Here is a 23,882-nt window from a genome sequence, read left to right as displayed (position 1 = left end):
AACATCCCCTACAGAGAGCATATTACAGCATTTAGGAAAGAGGTTAACTGGCTAAAAATAACGGACAGAATTCTCCTCAAAACAGCTTCCCTCACCTCCAAATGCTTGAATAATTTAGCACCCCCATACCTTATGGATAAAATTACTAGGAGAACAGCTACCAGCCCTACGAGATCAGCCAACGCATTTATGTTGGAGATTCAAACGCTCGACATTAGGAGGAGCCAGCTTCCCTGTCAAAGCTGCACAATGTTGGAACAAACTACCAGTAGACCTCAGACTAGAACAACCTTACCCTAGATTCAGACATAAGATTCTCAATTGGCTACACACCCATGAAACCTAACCGGCGAACTACACCCCTACCCTTCACCCTCACACAACCCTTTGTTTCTACCAAACCTCTTTATAGCTGGTTAAACCCCGCACATATGGTCACCAACTCCATCACACATTCACGCACCACGGACATACGATAATGCAGACATGTAAGGCTGCATTTACCCACATGTATATGTATATGTGCATATACTGATACCTATGATAATGCCTCTGTCTCACCAAGACCTTTGCACTGTATTTGATGCATCTTGTTCCTGTACCTTTTGTATTGGGCTCCTACTGCAATTACTGCTCTATGTATTGCTACCTTTCCTCTGTAACTAAGTTTTAAGATTTCTTGTTTCTGTTTGCACCTGTCTACCTAAGGGCTTGGTGCGCATTACCAAATAAATAAAACAAACAAACAAGGGGACTCAAATCATGTCCAGTGAGTGCTGTAACACAGTTCCTCCGCCAGGATTCCTTATGGATTTTCACCCAGGCTGCCCGCTACACTGGCCACGCATGAGCACGACCGCGCAGTCATCTCTAGCTCCCCTGCGCCGGGCTTCAATAGGCAGCCTCCTTCACCATGCACCAGTAGCCGTGCAGGGGACACTCCATCCCAGCCAGAATCTTGGGTCGCCGCTGTCTCCAAGACCCCCAGTTTTTCTCTGCGCTTTACTTGGGGGGGCCCTCAAGGTCCAGTACTCCGGTGTCTCCTCCCCCTCGCCTGGGATCAGGTGCTGGAGCGAGCGCAGGACTCGCCGTCAGGCATCTCGCAACGGTGCACACAGCTCCGGCAGCCACCTGATTCCAGCACCTCCCATCTGCTCCCCGGTCACCTCTGGTGCCCCCTCAGCATAGAGGCAGGCGACTCTGGCGCGGGACACTGGCACACTCGGCCATAATTCCCTGGGGGATGACGGAGCCAGTAGCTTAGGCGGCCATCACTCTGCGGCCCCTAGAGGTCTTACTGATCCTGAATCTATTTTTAAAAATAGTTCCATTCCAGACAACTGTGTCTCCAGCTTTACCCTAGAGATAACTACAAAATGGATATATACAAAACAAAAAACAAAATGCTACCCGCCTATATGAATATGAATCCCAATACAACAATTCCACAAAAGCATCCACTTTCAATTACAAAGTCCTCCTCTAAATTTTATGAAACACATTCTACTTGGCACATCCCTAGTTTCTCACTAGAACCTTTTACATAATATAAATGGGTTACAAATTTACAAAAAGGCGACAGATATTCATTCATATTTAAGCAACGCCACACACCCCGATGAATCAGAATAGGCAAAGCCAGGTTTAATGAAGGTCACATATGCATATCTAAACTGAACTGTGACCATACATTAATGATTGGGATACATGTGTAATCAGAACAGAACGTTTAGATTCCCAAGAACATTACCTCTAAATTTAAACTTCCATGAGCCAATGCAAACAAGTCAGCTTTTGCTTTTACGTGATCAAGGCTGTCTTTCTCCCAGGCGTCAAAAGTAAAGGGCAATTCCTGAATGGACCTGTTCGGACCATGAGGATCCAGGGCCTGAACGCCTACTCGGACAACAGGTAACAAAGCGCTGACATGTGTTTTCACCCTCCGTCTCCACAGGCCATCCCCACCACCATAAGGCAACGCAACGATATCGCCCCTACGGACTCCGCAATGCAGCAACCTCACCTAAATCAGCCCCATGTCCATCAGCAACCTCTCACCGTCCACAACATGGAAGCTGATGCTCGCCAACATCGGCTGAGTTATCACCCATGCAACAGATATCGCTGAACTCCTCACCACACACAACCTTGACACCATCTTCATCACAGAGACCACCCACATCCTAGACTTCCATGTCCCCAACAGCTACAGCATCCAACACAGACCGACCGAACAAGACAGGCAGATGCCTTGCAGTCATCCACAAGACCTTGTGGCCCTGCACCAGTCTGGACGTCGATGCCTTTGGCTGCTTTGAAGTCTTTCTCCTGCCACTTACCGCTCTCGCCGACAGACAGTCCCCTTCAATCTCATATACAGACCTCAAAAACCCAACACTGCCTTCATCAAAGATTGTACCGATCTGTTCACCTCCACATCCCTCACGCACGCCAACATCTTACTAGGCAACTTCAACCTCCCATAGAACAAGGCCACCAAACCGACGAAGGAAGCTTGCCGCGGTGCTCGACACCCTCAGCCTCACACAGCACACGAAAGACCCAACACACGAGAAAGGCAAGGTCCTCAACCTAATCATCATTGCACCGTCTTCCCTCTGTGACAGCTCTCCACTCCCGCATGACTGGCCTAACCACCTGGCTGTGCCTTTCAACATCCTAACCACCACCCCAGTCAAGCACTCCACATAGAAAGCCATCAGACAAACCTTGGGGTCCTTCAAGAACTTCCCAGTGGAAGCACTCACAAAAGACCTTGCCAAACTCCACCTGATATGGACCGAGCACACCCAAACGAACTGCAACACTTCTGGAATCACTGATCAGCACCCTTTCAGCCACCATCGACCTACACATGCCTCAAACAACGCGCCTGCAAACCAAAACCATCAGCATCCTGGTACACAAAAGAACTCCACCTCAGCAAAAGAGTCATCAAGAAAAAAAAAAGAAAACATGGTGCCCTCCAGAACCCCATCTGACCTGTTGCTCCTCAAGGAACTCTGAGCAACACACCGACAACTCTTCAACACAGAAAACCATAGCAGAAGCTGACAACAAAAGCAGAGCCCTCTTCAAAGCAGATCAACCCGCTACCCGGCCCTGCTGACCACACTTCAAATGCACCGCCATAAACATCTTCATCGACAAAGTCAGCAAGATTCGCCAGCACAAAGACACCAGCGCTGCATCCACAGACACATCTCACATCCCTCCTCACAAAAACTCTACCCTGAGCAAGACCGAAGACACAATAGAGGAACTTGTAGAAACAATGGCCGCCCTCAAAGCCACATCATATACAGACGACATCCTCCCAGCATCCATCTTCAAGACCCTCCCGGCAGAAGCTCTCCTTCCCTACCTGCAGATCAACAGCTCCATAATTCAAGGCACCTTCCCAGGACAAATCCTGCCTCTACTAAAGAAACCCACTCTGGATACTGACAACCTAGGTAACTATCGCCCCATCCCCCATCTTCCCATCCTATGTGCGATTATCGCGAAAACGGTAGCTGCACCACTGCAGCAACACAACACCAACAATCTCCTCCAAACCTACCAATCCAGGTTCAGACCCAAATTCAGCAATCGTACAGGTGGTCGAAGATGCCCTCAACATTCTTTATGATAGCCACCCCTGCCTCTCGGTTCTACTCAACCTCTCGGCCGCTTTCGACAAAGTAGACCACCAGGTGCTTACAGGCATCCTACATCAGCGCATGGGGATCAGCAAGCTTGTCCTAAAATGGTTGAAATCTTACCTCGACAACAGCCAGCAGTTTGTTCAGATGTACTCCTCTAGATCGCCAATGTTACTGGGCAACCTGTGGAGTCCCGCAGGTTTCCATCCTCTTACAATGATCTTCAATCTATAAATGGATCTGCTGGGAGCCCTCATAGCCACACACAATCCACATCCACCAATATGACGACACACAGCTATAACTCAAGATCAACTTCATCAAATGCATCCAAAGGCTCAAAATCTGCCTCTCGCTGATCCAGTCTTGGATGTCCAGTGCATACTTAAAGATCCACCCCTTAGAGACAGGATTCCTACTCCTTACCAATAACACCGAACACCCAGACATGAGATGGCTGTCAACCATGAACCCTGAGGGCTTCTCACCAGAGCTCACCTCATGTGCCAAGTCCATTGGGTTCCACATCGACAAAAACCTCTCCTTCAAGACACAAATAAGACAGCTGGGTATCAGCTCTCCCTCCTGGGGAAAGTCAAACCCTTCCTCCCACCAGACAGCTTTAGATCAAGCGTCTGGTCCTATCCCACCTGGATGTCGGCAATGCACTCCTCAAAGGCCTCCCGTTGTCCTCCCTTGTGCCCTCAAGAAGTGTCCTACACGTAGACGCACGCCTCATCAATGGTCTACACAGATACAACCACAACACCAGCCCTCTTCAACCTTCACTGGCTCCAACTGCACGCATGAATCACTTCAAGTCTTGCTGCAACATCTATAAGGCAGTTGCCCTCAAGTCAACCAGCTACCTTATGGAGAAACTCAACATCATCGGCAGACAGCACACCACCAGAAGCTGAAGCATATGCAGACTTTAAATCCGCTGTTACAAAAAGCAAAAGACCAGAAAACAAGCCTTCTCTGCGTACGTCCCAAGATGATGGAACCTCCCTTCTCATCAGCATCTAACTCAACCCAACGCTCCAACAATTCAGAAAAGAACTCAAGACCCATCTCTTCAAGAGGTCTCTCCTCCTTAACACCAAGGCCATCACATCACCCCTTGCGCCAACCCTCACTAGATGCCAGAAACCAACAATCCTCCCAGCCACCCGGTACAGCTGGACCCCTCCTCTGTGCCCCTCTGCATCCCACCCTGCGCTATACATCTATACCACTACCTATGAAAAGGCACTCTGTTATGCATCTGTACTGTTATATTCCTCAGTAAGGCGCTTTGTCACGTATCTATATTGTTGTACCTCTGTAAAGCGCTCTGTTGCTTCTTGAAGCTAGGTCGCGCTCAATTAATACCATAATAATAAAAATGTATTCCTTTTAATCCAGATGATGGCAGAGTTTTAAAAGGGATTGCACAGAATGCTTCCAGTCTCTTTATATTTCTGGGCACTATTCTAGAGTAACATTTATTTGCAAACCCCTTTCATGCTTACACTAGACTTTGCCAATGCATTGAAAGACAGGGGAATGCAAAGGATGTGCACAATTCTTAAAAGGTATGGTTCGGTAAAAATGTTTATTGCCCCTACAGGTCGGCCATGTGTTTTTAAGCCTAAGTCGCTCGATTTTAGAAACATTTCCTATGGACCTTACCCGAGTTTTCGTCCATTAAACGCACGCGAAAACAGGCATCAGGGAGCAGCCATTTTGTGATAATCCTATCACTTGCCGCATCGCCCTGGCTGACCTGCTTCTGCGGCACTAAATCTTATACCACGCCCCTGCGTCTGACATTATCAAAATATTCATATTCCCCGCCTCACTCCGTGACGTTACTGTGCTGCGTAGGCAAACGCGCCCAGTCGTCTTCTACGCGACTTCACACAGAACCCGGTAACCAACATAGATCAACTCACAACACAGCGTGCCACAATTCGGAATATAAAACTGTACTTTAAAATCAAACAGCAACACGGTACATTTGGTAAAGTACATTTATTTGACATTAAATGTTTATAGAATATGCAGCAATTGCCATATTAACTCGGAATGCCATTTATTTTCTTTTATCTCTATCCGCAAAAACTGTTCCGTATTATCGTGAGTCACACGCTGTTCCTTTATGGTACAGAGGGTGTTGGTTTTCGTTAAAAGAAGCACTTTGGTCGCACGGTGAACCACAAGGCTGTTCCATCAACTAGGCACTAGGCCAGCGTAAAGGCAGAACTTGCATTAGTTTGGTTTTCAATATTGTAAACATAACACAAACTTGGGGTCGACGGCACAGGTACATATAAAGAGATAACCACAAATGTTGCATTGTCTAAAAGAATCAAGGAATATTTAAATATGATCAGATTTAATCGACTTATTTCTCAGATTTCTTTACATCTGCATCATCTAAATGGGATCTTGTGATTGTAGTGGAAGCTCCATCATCTCCCTGAAACACAGTACTTGCGTTAATAGGGAAGGTAGTATAGCAAATGGAATCACGTTATATGATCACGCTCGATGGAGCTGTCAGTATCCATACCTCGTGCTGCTGAAGAATATCTATGGATGTTGTAAATGTGGTGCGCACTTCCGAAAGCTGTTGCGCCGATTCGTATCCGCATGGTCCGGCTTCCCCTGGAATTACTTGAATGTCAGGCTCCGCATCAAGTGTGTGGGTTGACGCTTCAACAACTGCCTGAAACATAGTATTTGCATTAGTAAGGATTACAATATTGAAAACACCACACACTTGGGGTCGACCGCACAGGTACATATCAATGGCTAACCACAAATGAAACATGGTGTAGAACAATCAAACGACAAGTGTTCCAGTCCTGACGATCACGGTCGATGGAGCTGTTAGTATCCATACCTAGTACTGCTGAAGAACATCTATGGTTGTTGTCAATGTGGTGGATGCTTCAGCATCTCCCTGAAAGACAGTACTTGCATTAGTATGGATAACTCTAATTATAACTGGAAACAAACACCAGGGGACGACAACTAAGGTGTATATCAATTGGAAAGCACTAACCAAACTATTGGTAAAATAATCACACGATACATAAAAACTATTACTTGACATGCATAAAACAAGTTTGTAGCGTACCTGATACGCACTAGAAGTGGTGGATAACTGCGGGCACGTCACGGATGTAGAATGTTCTTGCTTCAGATTCAGTGGATAGTCAAGTAGTTGTAAAGGTAAATTATTGTTTGATAATGAAATGCAAATATTAAAAATTGCCATGTAAACCGACAGAATACTTGAGAATAATGCTATTGGAAATGCGCAATATAGTACAGTTCCCTGTGCCCATAGATAGATAGATAGATTTCCTTTTGGGGGTTATAAAATCGAAAAATAATTTATTGATAAATGTCATTATTCAAAAAGCTATACATTCATATCAATATTGAAAGTATTACAAGGGACACAACACCTAAAATATCAATTAATCCATTCGGCTACCTACACACTACCGCAAGGCCTAAAGCTAAATCCGGACACGACTCACCAGTGGCGGAATGTGGACGAATAGAGTTGGAATAGCGTTTGCGAGCAATTTTCGTGTCGTTCGCCGTTTATTCTTCTTTGTTACCCAAGATGTGCTGTACATGTTCGAGGAAAAGTGCCGGCTGCAGAGGCGGCATCGATCACCCCTCTTGTCCTCTAAGACTTGTTGGACTCTACTTTCCAGCTCATCCAGTGGATATCCGCAATGTCTGACCCATTCTCTTATTCGATCAACAGTTTTCGGGAATACATGCATTGTAGTGCCTTCAGATTTAGCATGGGTCTTCGAACCGCTAATCGAACAGGCAGGCATTGTTGAACATTCTGAAAAGTAAATATCAAGATTATTATAAAACCTTGATGAATAAAAATGTCAAAAAAGTAAATGAACCATACCATGTTCAATGCAAGTGTTTGTTTTAGTCGCCGGAACTATACCAGTTCATCATGTGCGGCTTAGTATTTGCATAAGAATTTTTTTTAAATGATGGGACTAAACTCTGAACATGCGACTCGTCCCTTGGATGTCCGTCTTGCACGAGAAGGAAACATGCTTACATTATAGACTGGACCCCCGAAGGATGCAATTCGATGACAATTGACACAGATTAAAATAAATAGATCTATTGATAGCATAACAATTGAAACTCAAGTCAATAGCAATGAGACCAATGACCATAGCACTATTGGGTGCTGTAATCTCATATGATTGAAATATAAAAATGACCGAAATATGACTAGGATACATGGCCTTACCTTGACCAACAAACAGTTGGATTCAGCAGGCCGAGCAGTATGTTGCAGGAGAACAGGTAGCACACTGACGAGTTTGCTCAGAGCGGTCACAGATAGCACGACGACGAGCAGATTAGCATAGATCTCAGTGCTTCTCAGGTAGAAGGTTCAGGAGTTGACTTGCAAAGCACAAAGATGTTCTCATGAGACATATCAAGTGGTTTATAAAGTATTAGAAACAGGGGTGCGTTTGTGAATGAATGACATGTGTATGTCGTGGTATTATGTGATTTGCAGGTGGGCGGCCTGCCTCGGGGGACGCCTGCCTGGAGACACGGGGTCTGAGGAGGCCATGTGAGCGATGGCCCCTGGGCGTGGGATACCTTTTGAAGTTTACATGCTGTTTGGCACCTTGGCCGTTTGCGCCCGTGACAGCCCCCCATGCCAGCGCTCATCCCCGGGTGCGAACCGCCTTTGATAGAGGGGGGTGGGATGGATTGGCCGGTGGGCATGCAGGCAAGTGTGTGGGAGCGAGGTCATCCTTTACTTCTCAGTAGAAACTCGGACCAAGTGCCTCCAGTAGTGGGTTCGCCCCTTTCCCTTATGTGATGTTAACTTTGGTTGACATTCACGTAGATGGGACCACTGAGCAGGACACGGGGCATCCATTTTTGTACCCCCTTTCCACTCCATCTTGGTGACCAGGCCTCACTGCGCAGTGCACATGGCCCCCACCCTCGTTCCCACTCGGACTGGAAAACTCCAGAGGCATTTGCAACAGCTAATAAATGAAACACATCACTCTTCCTCCGAGATCACTGTCCTGAACGTGAACCAGCCTGAACTAAGCACATAGCTCGTTCATCTCCACAAACGTGTCCTTGCCCACGCACCCTAGCCAGTGGAAACTTACTGCCATTCTGACCCTGTGTCCCTGCAAGGTATTCTCTTCATGTGCCAGAGCACTGACCACGCCATGATGCCCACCTAGCAGATCCCCAACTAACATTAGACCCCTACTGCTGTATATTGTTGCCTATCAATAACAAATGCCACATACCGGAGATTCTTGCAAGCACAGACCCACACTTCAAACAGTGTATCAACCAATGTTGATTGATAGTATAGATATATGTGTGACTTTTATAGAGACATAACCGACTGAAAGACTTTGAACAAGTGTTATTTAGTGCATGCATTATTGAGTATATATTATGTTAGCTTAGATAGTGACCACCCTGCTTCACAGCGACCTGACCTTCACCCATTCGGAGCACAGATGTCGGACGTCCATCCTTAAATGGAGACACACTTGATTCATTTAAAAAAATCGAAACAACCGTTGTTAAAATATATGTGGTGTTTTATTTTGTATCTTATTTTGATGGCACAAAAATACAAGACTTTACACATTGTACAGGTCAGGTTGCAGCACAGTGAGAGAAAATCCCCTGTACTGACCGCTGTCACTCGGGAACGTTTCTCTTATGGCACGAACGGCACAGGCGGGTATTATTCTTCGAACGCGGTGTCCAAGCCTCCCGTGAAGCCACCGTGTAAAGGAATGATAGGCCACCAGCCGGTACCACGTGTGAAAAAGAATGATACCAACTGTTTTTAAATGAACAAGATACGTTTAATAAACGTTTGTTGTCAATGACAATTCTTGTAACTAATGGCATTCTGCTCGGACAAATGCTATCTAGACACTGCACACTATTGAACGACTTTCATGCATTACAATGATATGTATATGTAATTTTGGATATAGTAGAAGACCATGAAATAGGAGTGGCATGACAAGCAGAGTATACTTACTCGTTACTCGGATTACGAGGACGAACAGTTGCGCAAAGTTCGTGCATAAGCACCATGATTATGCTCAACACGGACCGTGTGAGGCAGGCTGCCCTGAAGTCTGGCAGCTCGGTGATGCATTGCGGTCGTGCATCGCCTTCCGAAATGTAGGCCACGCATCGCGAGTTTTCACAGCAGCAGCAGTTCTCGTCCTCGGTTGGCATTAGCTCGCACCGATTGCATGTGCACCAGGTGGAAACACCGTCCATGCAACTAGGTCCAGGCTCTTCAGCTGTTGAATCGTCCTCCCAACTGCCGACCGAAGGCCCATCGTTTTCGCGTGTTTCCCTTTCCAGTAGTTCCTCCTTGGTATACTCGGGCTACAAGCAACAAAGGTAGCTGACCAGAGCACAGAAACGAGTCACAGAATACTCAATTTTTTAATTTATTTTTTGCTTTTTTAAAGCGCTCAGCCCGCGGGCATCGAGGCGCTGTTACAGGAATTGTTTGTATTTAGTTGCGTAATTGTTTTTGTCTTAGTTGCATATTTATAACGCGCTTAAATACCCAGAGGTTTCTAAGCGCTGACCCGGGGATCGAACCTGTGTTGCTTCGTGTCGTCTTGCTTCCAAGGCGAGCACGTTGCCGCTGAGCTATCCTCCAAAGTAACAGGAATGGAATCGAAAATCTGCTGCTGTGCGTTGTGAAACTGTCTGTTTATACTTATTGAGGAAAGAGGCGTCCTGCCATTTCCATGGCAACACGTTATTAGCTGAAGCGCAGCGAATGTTGACACGAAATGTGCTTTGGCGTTGTGAAACGGGCGGTACGCGTCTGCTGATGACAGGGGCAGGGGATACGATTTAGTGCTGCAAAAGCAGGTCAGCCAGGGCGATGGGGGAAATGATAGGATCACCACAAAATGGCAGCTCCCTGATGCCTGTTTTCGCGTGCGTATAATGGATGAAAACTCGGGTAAGGTCCATAGGAATTTTTTCTAAAATCGAGCGTCTTAGGCTTAAAAACACATGGCCGACCCGTAGGGGCAATAAACATTTTTTACTGAACCATTCCTTTAATGAATAAAAAACATTCTTTCAGCATTCATTTTGTTGCGCACACATCCAGTCTAGGGGCATTCACAGCAGGATGCCTCCTAGGCTATATTAGTTTTCACAATGAGCTATGTGACTCTGCAGCCGCTTCAACCAGTAACCACAGTTGCAAATATTACTTGTCCTTACAAAAGGCAATCCCACTTCAAAGAAGTAAAAAAGTTCTCAGATTTGGATTTTGATTTTCACTGCAAAGCATACTCTGCCTTAAAAGAGAACACATCTCACGCTAAATTGAATATATAAGGAATGCAGAACACTGGGATATTAGCTCCCATGTACACTGGTACCCGCATTACACCACCTGCATTCACAGTGCTATTACCTTCCCCAATGTTTGATAGGGAATTGGCAGGGGTTTCTTTTAATTTACCTATTAACAAGCAATTTCTGATTTTGTAAGGTTCAACAGGAGACAGTCAAGCAGGCAGGGAGGCATTCCGCAGCAAACACAATTTAGGTGACTTATTTGGAAGTCAATTTCCTTGCGCAGACTAGTCATCCTTCTATAAACTGCGCTGGCTACCTACCCTCAATGGACAAGTCTTCCCCTCTCTATAAATTAGTCCTTTTGTTCTCCAATATCCAGTCTCTTCCCTTTTAGTCTTCATCACCCAAATCCATATTCCATCATTCTATATTCTCTTGCCTATGGGTATCTCATTACATTTCCCTCTAGCACCACCCCTGGGTTGGCCGGGTGTGGTTTTACAGCCACCTGAATAGAGAAAGTGGAAGGGAATACCAATTTTGTTTTTATACTCCAATTTCAAACTCATCTTTGCTACCTTGATAAAAGTTGTATTCACAGCAATTTTATTTTTTAGAGTTTAGACGATTACATTCTGATAATTTATGATGATTTTACTCAACCAGGAAACCTATAATTCTTTGCCAAGATTCTGTTAGCACTAATTCTACAAACTGTCCAAATATTACGTCAATCAGATTTGTGGCAATACAATGCTTAGTTTTATTTTGATAAATGTTATGTATTGGTTTTCCAAATTAACCTTGTTTGCAGTCAGTATGATGCAGAGCAGTTAACAGTTTCAGTAGAACAGTACCCAAGTCACTGCAGGTTCTAACAGTTTACAGTAACGTTTCAATGAACAGATCCCCTGCCCCTCTCACTACACTCACTCCACTCCCTGTGGGCAGACAAGGATGGGGACGGTCATATTGTGAATTCCTCACACTGCTGTGTTGGCTTGTCTTTTCGTCAGTTGGGGTTGGCTTTCTTTCTCTCAACGGGTAACCATATGCAAGGCCAACACACAAACATTGCCCTTCTCCAAGAGGCCCAGCACCGCTCCATCATTCACCTCTCTGTACACTTGCAAAGTCCCTGTGCCCCAAGAGCTATATTGGCTAAGGAAGGTGGACCATTCTACTTCCCTTGATGGCCGCAGGTCATGCATCAGGCCTGTCAAATTCCAAATTGTATATTTCACTGTCTTTCAGGGCCCACTGCAGCTCACCAGGGAGAGACTCTCATCCCACAATCAAGCATGTACGGATGGCTAAAAGCAGATAAGCATCATATAGGGCAGTTTGCTCAACACCCCCTTCCCTCGCTTCCAGACCAAACTGTACTAGTAAAGGGTCCAGACGTCGCTGAATCCCATACAGACTTTTCATACAGCTAAGGACCCCCTTCCATAATCTTTGCACTTCCGCACAACCACACCACATGTGCCAGTAGTCTGCCTTCTTGCCACATCCCCTCCAGCATTTGGGATCCAACGCCAGGAACATTTGCTGGGTCCTAATGCCATCTGTAAAGTAATTTGATACCATGCAACTTATACTGGCAAGTTACGGGCGTCCTGTGGGCATTTTTAAACTACAATCCCCATAGTTCATCACTGACCTCAAAATCAGGTCTAGTTCCCACTTCCGCCTGTGCATCCTAGTATCCCCGCCCCCCTCCCGTTGCTGTCTGGAGGGTCTGATACAGCTTGGAGAATAATCCCTTCATGGACATCTCAGTGCTTAACACCATCTCGGTTGCCGTTAGCCCGTGTTGTACCTTCTCCTTCCATTTAGCTGACATCAACACTTTCCATTGGAGATATTTAAACACAGAGTGTGCCGATAGGCAGACTATTCCGATATCCAATCTCCACAAATTCCTCCCCCTTCACCACCTGCTCAACTCGCTTCAGCCCTGCCTCATACCAATCCTGAAACCGGACCGGGTTCTGAATATCATCCCTAAATCGAGAGGCCTATATATGGCTTAAGGGGAGAGGCCAGGTCATCACATCGTTCAGCTCTTTTTTTCCCCGCCTACACAGAGCCCATAAGGGGCCAATAATCCTATACGGCTGGCCGAATCGGGGAGTTTCTTTGTGTGGGTCCTAGAGCCACTCGCCTAGCGTTACCGGCCACAGGTAATAATGATCTATCTGCACCCATTGTTTCTGCTCATCTACCCTCAAGTGCAGCTCTAAAGTACGCACGCATGTCTGGGAGCCCAACTCCACCACTTTTTTCTGGTTGCACCGGCTTCTTATAGGCACCCGCTGCTTCTGCCCTCCCCATATAAATTTCAAAGCTCTGCTCAACCTCTGCAATATGGAGTTCTAGCATCCCAATCGGTAGAGTCTGATAGAAGTACAACATTTTCAGGAACAGGGTCATCTTGACAGTTTTCAGTCTAACCAACCAGGATAGGGTGAGACGCGACCAGGCCCCCATGTCGAAGACTTTTTGCAATACCGGGGCGAATCAGGGGGTAATTGAGTGAATAAAGCTTGTCCAAGGTTCTGGGTATCAACATTGCCAAGTATTTCAGTTTGTGCCGCTAAATCGGTATCCCCAGGTCCCTCCAATCCTCTACTGGGTCCTCATCACTGCAACAAAAGGGAAATTATGCCGGCTTGTTGCTGTGGACTCTAAATCCAGAGACCCGTCCATAGTCCCCCAGCTCCCTAACTACACCCCGTATGGAACTAACTGTGTTAGCAATGTGAAGGAGAACGTCATCCGTGTATACTCTACTTAATTTCCACCGCACCCATCTTTATGCCCTCAATCTGGGCTTCTGGTCTAATTTGTATCCCCTGTGGTTCTATGGACAGCGCAAACAGAAGTGGGGACAGCAGACAACCCTGCCTCGCCCCCTCTTGCAGTAGATTTCCTGAGGTCTTCCCAATAACCAATCCCCCCCTTACATCCTACCTCTGCAGGAGTCTGTCCCGATACATTCTGATTTCACCATCAACGCTTTTTGCCAATGCTTGGATTTGACTTTTATGGACTTCATGGATTCACAGTGCGTCACCCTCTCATGCTAGACGTCCCCTGCATCTTGTACTCATGGTGGCCCCGAATCATGCTGTTCCCATTTTTCATCTTTAATCATGGCTTATATTTGCTGTTCTCGCAACATTATGTGTTACTACAGACTTCAGCAATTGTATTCGCTCTCCCCTCTTGCTACTCTGCTTTTTCACTGATCACACTCTGTTCTCGCCTCCTCTCCCTTTTCCTATCTCCTCCCCTCCCCTCCTCCTCCCCTTACTTTCTTCTATGCACTTACTGTATCAGAATGGTCCTTGGCCTAGTATGATAGCAACCTTTTGTCTCCTTCCTCTCCCCTACTTGTTTTCTCTGCCCTTCCACCCCCCCGCCCACTCCAGCACTATCCCAAATGTGGTCAGGCCTAGTACGTTAGTCGCTTGTTTTGTTCCACCCTTCCCTTTCTGCACCTCTCTCCCTCACCTTTTGTTAATCTCCGGCTCTACCAGAAATGTTGTCATGCCTAGTACGGTAGTCACCTGTCTGTTTCCATTTCCTCCCCACTCTGCCCCTCCCTTCATTATCTAGGTCTTAGCTCTTGCACCATCTGAAATGTTGCCAGGCCGAGTACGATAGTTAATTTCACATTCTTATTGTTCATTGCCTGCAAGAATGTCAATGTATTTTCCCTTGTTCCCTCCCTTCCCTTGAAGCGCTTTAAAACACATTGTGTATAGGTGCTATATAAATAAACTATCACATCATACCCTTGCCACTGTATATATTGCCCCGATAACCTGCATCATGTGCATCATCTTGTTTCCGAAACCAAATTTGCGAGTAGTGCAAATAAAAATCCCTACTCAACCCAGTCTTATGCTTTTTCACCAGAGGAGGGCGTAATCACTTTCCTCTTTTTGCGCATATTCCATTAGGTTCATGGTTTTCCATATGGCAACTGGACCCGGTTGTCCAGCAATGAAGCCAACCTGGTCCGGGTGCACCTCCCCCCGCTTTGTACAACGTATTTTAATTGTTTTTTCGCTGGGTTTTTTAGGGGGGGTTAGAATAATATATATTTGGGGTGTGGGTGTTCAGGAACATACAAAATAAACGTTGATGGGGGTTTAGGGGAGGAGAGAAACCCCTCAAAAATAAAAATTTGATTGAATTTTTTAAATTGAAAGATTCACGGTAAAAAAAACCCTGCAAAAAACATCCCACGATGAAATGACATAGAACCACCCCCCCTCTTTGGGTATTACCGTGATCAAGGCGTTACTAAACAATTTTAGTGCTATGCCCCACCCTTCTCTATTATGTTTTTGTACAATTTAGTTAAAGGACAGCACTTTCGAATCTTTTGAAAAAAAAATCCAGAGTTGATCCATCCTCTGGTAAAGATTTTCCACTGGGGAGCCGGTTCATGGCTTCCAGCACCTCGTCTGAAGTTATCAGGTCCTCCACCTGCCCCACCTGCATGTCTGAAAGACCCACCATCTCTACATCTGTAAGATACACCTCAGCATCCCTAGCAACCCCCGGCCAGTCCGTGCCATACAACTTTTCATAAAACCGAGCACAGCAATCAGCCATTTCCTCTGGCCTAGCTCTAGACCATCCCTCCCTGCCACGACCCACCTTTCCACACTCTGTGCTCAAAGGCTTGCTGCGAGAAGAAAGTCTGCCATATCTCCCATCTTGTAAAATGTTTGCTTAAGGCATTTCAGTTTATGCAGCGTATCCCCCACTTTGAGCGCCTTCAGCTCTGCTCTCTTCATCTGCACCCTCGCCAAATCGGATATAGGACAACACCAGTGAAAGGTTAGTGAACAATGTTTATTGTGTACACAGCACTTGGGTTGCAGCTTCTTTCTTCCTTGAACAGCTTCCAACTGAAACATATTATGCTACATAATGGATTATTTTTGTCACCAGCTGCTGTATGGTTGCTTACTAACAATAGCTTTATTCAGCGTAGAAACCTTTAGCATAAAAATCAGTTTTGACAATTGATACAAGAGAAGAAATACAATAAATTAGATGTGCAAATGTTAAAAGTAATACAATAAAAACCATGCATCAAACTATCAATTTATATGGGCAAGTCCTAAAACACCAATCAAAAGAATAAATATTACATATTCACCCAATATCGTTTGTATGAGGAGAGCACACTCGCAACCGCTTTATTAAAAACACTTCCCATGTGCGTCTGCCTTAATAACCAGGATCGATTAACATAGCGTGCTCCTGGGCGAACAATTTTCCGGCCGCACAAAAACATTAGAAGTTGCATAGCTGCCTTTGTGTCACACAATCGCAGCGTGGTAAATAATGGTTTTGGGTACTATCTATAAGTAACAGTGCATATTAGCATAAAATGTGTTAGTGTTTAATTGGTAGAAGTACACAGTGGCCATAGCCCAGATCTGGTTATTGACCATGGGCGAGTTTGCCATGCTGAATGCAATATCCCCAGCCTCATTCGTGCGTATAGAGAATGCCCATAGTGGGGTTGAATTTCATCAAGGAAGATCAGCGAGTTTCCCGTCTTATGGTTCCAAGGGATGACTATGTACACTGTAAGACTTTATGTACACTGTATAACAGTCCACCTCCACATACCCCTGCTCCATGTGCATTTTGGACTCAATATCTGTAATGTCCATCCGCAATTTCTCCTCTTATAACTTACGCTCCCTCGTCCTACGAGCTCCCTCATTAGTATCCCCCTCCAGGTCGCCTTCCTCGCATCCCACACATCGTTGATATCTACTTGCCCTGTATCATTGATTTTAAAATACTCATATCCGTTGTCATTTGCTCATAAAATATCAGTTGCCTTTACAGTGAGTCATTACACCTCCAATGAGAGTCTCCCCTAAGGATCCACCCGCCACACACATCAATGTACATCTAAACCATGTTGTGGTCAGACCACCCAATCGGTTGGTTCTCGCAGTGGACGATTCTCCTACCATGGTGTCTGGGCAGTAATAGGTAGTCAATTCTCATGTATGTGGGGCACAGAGAGAAAAAAAAAAAAAAAAGCGTACCCCATCTCACCAGGGTGCATTGCATGCCACACGTCTAGAAGCCCTCCATGCTCCAGGATTTGTCCAAGGTGCCCACCCGTCCTCCCCTCTCCCAGTCCCTCCATTTGTCTTGCTGACTGCCTATCCATACTCGTCAGCCCAGGCACTGAAGTCCCCTCCTACCACAAAGAGGTCTCTGGAGAGAACCAGCACTATGTTGAGGGCCTATGAAATAAGCCTGGCCCCGATTAGGGGCACACAGAGTCCCCAGCACCATCTGCATCCCATCCAAAGAGCCCTGCACAATCAGGAGGCAAACCTTAAACAGTTTAACCAGGGATACAGCCTGTATCTGTTGCTGTTCATGCAGCAATATTCCTACCCTCCACCCCCCATCCCTGCCTTGGAAAGTCCAGACGCCCAGTAGACCTGCCCAGTCACTGCCTTTACTCACCAACCAGGTTTCCAAAGAAAAAGTACATCAAGCACGGCATTGCGAAACTCTGGCACCAACAGGGATCTCTTGGTGGGGGAATTTAGCCCTTTCACATCAACAGTGCACCCTTTCTAAATACGGTCATCCCACCTGTGTATTTGTACAATCTGATCTCTATTCTCCACAAGCTCCATTCGTACATCATGCAGTTTCAGACTCCAAAACCCATCCCTGCCCTCCCGGGCAATGTGTGCCTCCACAAACCTGTGGGGAATAGAAGTTGAGACGCCCTCTGAACCACCGAGGGCAACCAGGAGCAGGCAATGACTGTCCCTCCACCAGATCTCAAGAGGGGAGGCCGTCCTGCCCAGAAGACACCCTCCTGTGGGCCCTGCACCCAGTGACGCACAGTATTAGGGCAATGGTGGTCTTGAGTTCTTCCATGGAGAAAGCCCATTCAGCCGCATGCATTTTATGTATTTTTCTCTTCATTTTATTTCTTTGGTGTGTAATTGCAGCAGTTCACACGGAATCGAGACGATATGCTTCCTAAATATTCCCTATGCAGGGTACCACCATTCAAAGTAAATGGTCTTGTTGTACATATTCTCAATGACACTTCACCTGGACTAATCCATGGCAGGTATCTGGTGCCAGGCATCTGAAGTGCGTCACCTCTCCGTTGACCTCTTCTAGTTAATGCATTTTACAAGCCTCTGATTTTGTTGGATGATAAACATTTTTTACAGATTTTCTTTGAAGGTAAGATTTGGACCCATTATATATCATCTGAAGTAGGGTGTGCAGATATCTTGGGAGACAGCCTGGGTTAAATTGAAGGAATCTATTGTTTGTGCTTCATGTGTATCATGTCAAGAAAGGTAAACGTGCCAATTATTTCAGGTTTTGTTTCCCAGCAGCTTCCAGTTGCCCCAACCAATTAGATTAGCAAATCAGAACTGAAGCCCAAACACTACTTAAGCTTCATTCTTGCATTTGAGACTCTTTTGGTTAAATTAACCCTGTGCCCTTTTTAAAATCAGAGGATTCTATACTAAGGTTTCCCATAAGGCTGTAATACGGCTTACACTTTTTATAAATTAGTCCGACACTCTAGAGAAAGCCAGTCACTTAAAATAAATGTGTTTTTCTCTGCTTAAAGCTACATTCCAAATGTGTAATATCCCCGTCTTGATATTTTGGGCTCAGGAATTCACACATGACAAAAAAATGTTAATATTCTTATTTGGACATAATGAGCAATTGCGCAGTCCGACGAGTGTCCCAATTGTGACAGTTAGCAAGAGAAAGAGCAAAAGTGCAAAAGTCAATGCATGTCACTTCCCTTGCTACTGCCAAGAAGGCCTCTAATTTTAGGCATCATTTTGATTGGCTCTAAAATGTTCTACACCACCACCTACGCCTCCTGGTCCGCATCCTCCGATCTGTTCCAGTTCCCTGCCCCATACTTGTATAGCTCTCCTTGCTGAGGTTTGGTCAACTGTCACTAGCCAATCACATTGCTTCCTTCCCCTCCTCGGGAATGTATGTGTGAAAAAAAAGTCTGTAAAATGTAGTTCAAAGTTAGTTTTCAGGGTTGCATTATCAGATACCCAATGGGTATTTGATAATAAAGTGCTGGGAACCTTCCTCTTTCAAATCCATGGTGGTGTAGAGAATTGTCTTGTTTTGCGACTATCGAAGTCTGCTGGTCCCGTTTGTTGTGCAGCTCTGCATGTTGTTGGAGCTGCTGCATGGCTGCTTGGTTTCTTTTGGCAGCTGGAGTTGGCATCTCTCTCCCTCCCTAAAAGCTCCATTGGGAATATCGGGTCTCTGCAGCTATGGAGCTCCAGTTGTGCAGGTAGTCGATCGAGCGATCTCACTCTCCATCCTTTACACCTCCCCCTGGACTTAAAGAGGGTTGCTTAACCCCAGTGAACAAGGTTAAGGGCTTGACCTTGTCGCAGTGCATCTTAAACTCCCCATTTTTGCCTTAAGCTGATGATATAATCCTACATTGCTTTTATTTAGCAGGCTGGTAGCCATTGTAATTTAGTTTTCGCCACGGATGCAAGCCAATTTCCGGCATTGGTAGCCCAGAGTACCTTTTTCGTGGCCATTGGGGTACCAATGAGTTTAAGACCTGCTCTGTGCAATTTTTTATTTTAGAAGTATTTCTTTGATAAAGGAAACCACGAGGCAGGCCTAAAATGGCTGTTCAGCAAATATGGGCTTTTTGAATGTACAGCCATGCGTCCTCTATAGTGGTTTGCACTACAGTCTATTTGAGAGGGATTAATTGCGAGATGGAGAAATTGAAACGGTCTGCAAAATGGTCAGGAGTAGGAGTACAAGGTTGCAGGATGTTTTGCCTTGTAGATATCACCAAGATCCTCTAGCACCTTAAACTACACATACAACCGTTCCCTCCTAGACAGCTGCAACAGGTAGCCTTTAGAACATCAACAAAAATCTTCTGAAACATGACTAAGCTCTCCTCTTTAGGCCTATTGCACTCTCCCACATCAGCGGCCCGCCCTGTGAATCTGGGGAGGTGAGCCCATTCCACAACACCCTCCCTAGGGAGAGACTCCCCAGAATCCCCTTTGGGGGCAAGGATTCCTGTTACAGTGAGGAACTGCCCGATGCCCTCCATGTGATGGCCTATATGAAAATATCTAATACACCAAATCAGTATAAATCAGTATAAATTACTTGACTTGAATGCAGATAAAGAACGTATACGTTAGCAAAGAGAAGATGAAACTGTCCCTTTAAATCAAAGTCTCCAATGGCAACTTTCCTAGATTAGAAGAGAGTGCTTTGTGATGTCATTAATTTGTATAACCTTTTGCAATTTTACAATGGACTGGGAGCCCCATTTAACAGAGTCACCCTCAATTTACTTCACACTTCTAAACACCCTCAAATAGTCCCAGGCCCATTCCCACTGAGCCACACAGCGTAGTGCAGTTTGTGGAGAGGAACAGCTTTACTTTAGTCATCAATTTTTCAAAACGGTAGAGGCAATTACAGTTGATCTATCCTCAAATGAGCCCCTATACACAAAACATCACAAGGAATGTACCTGTGTATGCATGTAAAATACCACCTCATCCATAGTGGTGAGCTGGCACAAGCACTGAATGGGCAACTGGGTTATCTGTGTTGAGTTCACAGATAATCTGCCTTCAACCATCAAATTCACTCAGGATACCACCCCTCCATTATGGATACTTATAGAGTTTAGCAACACTTGCACGTTGGCAAAAACAGCAAATTGTCTTGAGTAGATTCCTTACTACTCAAGTCAGTAGGCAGTGAGGGAGCACTGAATGCTCTGTGCTGCAAGCCATAAAATTGCTCAGCCTGAATTGTGGTAATCTGAAAAACCAAGAAATGTGAACAATACCCTATGTAATTTAAGGTCCTTTGTGGCACAAAATGAGAGACAAGACAAAGTAATTTCCGATTTATGCATGTTGTTAGATTGAAAGCTTTTTTTTATACTTACCAGAAAAGCTTGAAGCGCGTTGTTCGACAACTCTTTTTCCTGATCCGTTATTCCGGAACAAGTGGCAGAGGCTTCATGCTTTTCAGTTCCCTGATCTGGAAAACCAAGTAACTGATTATACCACAAACAATCCATATTCATTTTTCGAACAAACAGAACTGTCTCAAACCAATCTGTTTGTATGGTTATTACAATAAGTATAAAATTACCCATTTCCCATAAAAAAGTGCATAAGAAGCACTGTGCCCTGCAAGCTCTGCATTAAGATAAAACTCAGCATAAAGACTCAAAGGCAGGTCCAAGGTTTCCCCACTTCAGCTCTTTAATTGCAATGCAGTTTTAAATTTCTCGTTAGTGATTTATGGAGAATCGCAATATTTTAATTATTCATAAAAGTATTTTTGAAGGCTTCAAATGAGGTTAACAGCCAAAATTAGAAGAATTATTAGGCAAAAAGGGGGTTGCAGAAAGGCTCTGTGGAAGCACACTATACATTCCAGAAACTGCATTGCAAAAAGCAAAATGGAGAAGCAGGTATGGAAGCGAGATAGTATTCAAGTGATCTGTAACCGGCTTTGCTTCAGCAATAATCTCTGAAGCTTCTTTCTGTTTCCAGGCCAGATGAATGCGATGACCCTCTTTGTAGAGAAGGACATTGACCAGAAGGGACTAATCCTATTATAGACTCAACTGCTGCATACAAGTCTGCAAATAGCCGAGTGGTGGGCGTGAACTAGGGGAACAAACATTGGTGAGGTAGGCAAGCGCTTTAATTAAAAAGAAACACTTGGGTACAGGCGCGTTGTACACATCTTTCTACAAGTGGATAGTGCCGGTGAGGAAGCGTGAGCCTAGTCAACGGCAGAGTATTGTCAAATAGGAATAAAGGCTGGGTTCATTAGTAAGAACACCATTTGATTTCAGCTCCTCTTGTTGTAATCCCCTCAGTATAGTATCTCTCAGACCAGCAACATACCCAAACTAACAATATGACCATTGCTTCAGATATGGGAAAATTAACTGTTGAAGTAATTAGGTTTACCTGAGAATCAGTTGTTCATAAAGGACTACAGCATAACTTTACGAATGATATGGGCAATGCTGGGAGGCTCATGGTGAAAGAAAAATCGCGTTACCATCTCGATTGGGCAAGTATGCAGTGGCTACGCAAGGAGACGGGTGCCATTTAAGCAACTTCAGGTGTGTGAATTGAGCATGCAGTGGGGGAGTGTGAAATGTGAGACAATGGAGCAATAGGTCTCTTCCCAGCCACCCATGAAACCTCCGGTTTAATTTGAGAGCAGCGGTGAAAGAGGACATGGCCTCGCGAATGTACACTAAACTGCATAGTGGGGAAGGTGCAATGGGGTCGAGAGGGCAACCTATATTAGGGTTTTCTCTATGTAAAAGTAACCAACAGGGCATTGAGGAGCATTATCTTTTTACTTTACATTGTTTAAAGTGCAGAACCAGCCCAAGAGCAGCGGTGCACTGTGCAGAGTGAGGCTAGCCGCATTCGGTCCGTCATCTTTTAACAGCAGCGCAGTATCGTGGGGTCAATGCGTCGGTATGTCCATCCATTGGAATGTGTCCTTCGTCAGGTGTTGTTGAAAGAGCCATGGTTTTGGAGACACTTGCAAAATTGGAGAATTGTGGGGGCATTCCAAGCAGACATCGGAACCGAGTTCCTGAAGTGAGTGCACGACAAGAGGATTGTTTGCAGTTCCTCGCTTTGCAGACGAGTTGCAATTCAAGCCGGTTGGTCGATTTGCTGCGCAGGAAGCGTGTGCCACCAGATATGTGGAGCTTAGCCTCCAGGTATCCTGGTATGCTACTCGTGAGGGCTTTGTAGATAATGCGTGCAGTCTTGAACAGTATCCAGGCCTGGAGTGGAAGCCAGTTTCCATACGACGGGGGAGGGTCATTCAAACTTTCGTGCTCCTGTACTAAGACGTGGTGGACTGCTTTTAGGGAGTCCAAGTGAGCAGCATTAGAAGGTAGTCACCTCTAAGTTTATTGATCATCTATTTCCACGGTTCTACCTGAATTCTCTGCAAATGGAATACAGCGTGTGGCAGAACAGCTGGTCCTTAGCCCTCTGCAGTCTCTTGCTTACACTTTTTAGTTTATGTTCCAAGTTGTGAAGTCTGAACTAGGCCAACATTTCTTTGTTAGGATATCTCTTAGAGGAATAGAGTTTTACAAAAGCTAGGAAATGCCAGCAGGTGGTTGAACGTACTGGAGCGGTACACCCATGCAATGGAACATAACCCAGACGATGAACTCTTCAATAGGGTGCTCTGGTATGTGTCCATCAATCAGTAGGCAAATGGCACTGTGTCTAAACACCAACCAGACGCAAATGGCACTTGTTAGATGCAGTTAAGGGTTTTGGAACTCAGATTTGCTAACAACAAAATTGCCAGTGCCCATTCAGACTATATTCTTCCTTGCCCTTATTAACAGTTTTGGTGTTCTTGTCAACTCTCATTTTAACTGTATTTGGGAATGACGTCTGTTCAGAGGTTACCAATATATTAAAATGATGCTGCAAATGTACAGTATTAAATGAAAGCGATTCATGTGTGCCAGTACAGGACTCGGGCAAGAGCATAACTTGAAGTCATCATTATTTGAACAGGATGCAAAATTGTGTGGCGTAAGAAAACTACTGTGTGTATGTTTCGAATTGAGGTGGCAAGTGACTGTCTGGCAAGCAGCTTAAAGATATGCTGTGAGTGTGCTTTTATTTGTTTTATACTTTCGGGTAGAGGATCAGTCCTATGTGAAATTAAACCAGT

General features: G+C 45.2%; 1 protein-coding gene across 6 annotated transcripts in view; it reads right to left on the bottom strand.

Annotated features, from left to right (window-relative positions):
• The window catches only part of CNOT10 (CCR4-NOT transcription complex subunit 10), a 1,248,840-nt gene that overhangs the window by 1,175,096 nt on the left and 49,862 nt on the right, over positions 1 to 23,882 (bottom strand). For all 6 annotated transcript variants that reach the window (XM_069648815.1, XM_069648816.1, XM_069648817.1 and 3 more), the window contains exon 2: positions 21,082 to 21,176. In XM_069648815.1, coding sequence (XP_069504916.1) covers positions 21,082 to 21,176 — 95 coding nt within the window. The remainder of the gene's footprint in view (positions 1 to 21,081; positions 21,177 to 23,882) is intronic.

This window comes from Ambystoma mexicanum, chromosome 2q (assembly GCF_040938575.1).
Source record: "Ambystoma mexicanum isolate Mex_15411 chromosome 2q, UKY_AmexF1_1, whole genome shotgun sequence".
Lineage (NCBI taxonomy): Eukaryota > Metazoa > Chordata > Amphibia > Caudata > Ambystomatidae > Ambystoma > Ambystoma mexicanum.
This window is presented reverse-complemented; position numbering and strand designations above follow the sequence as displayed.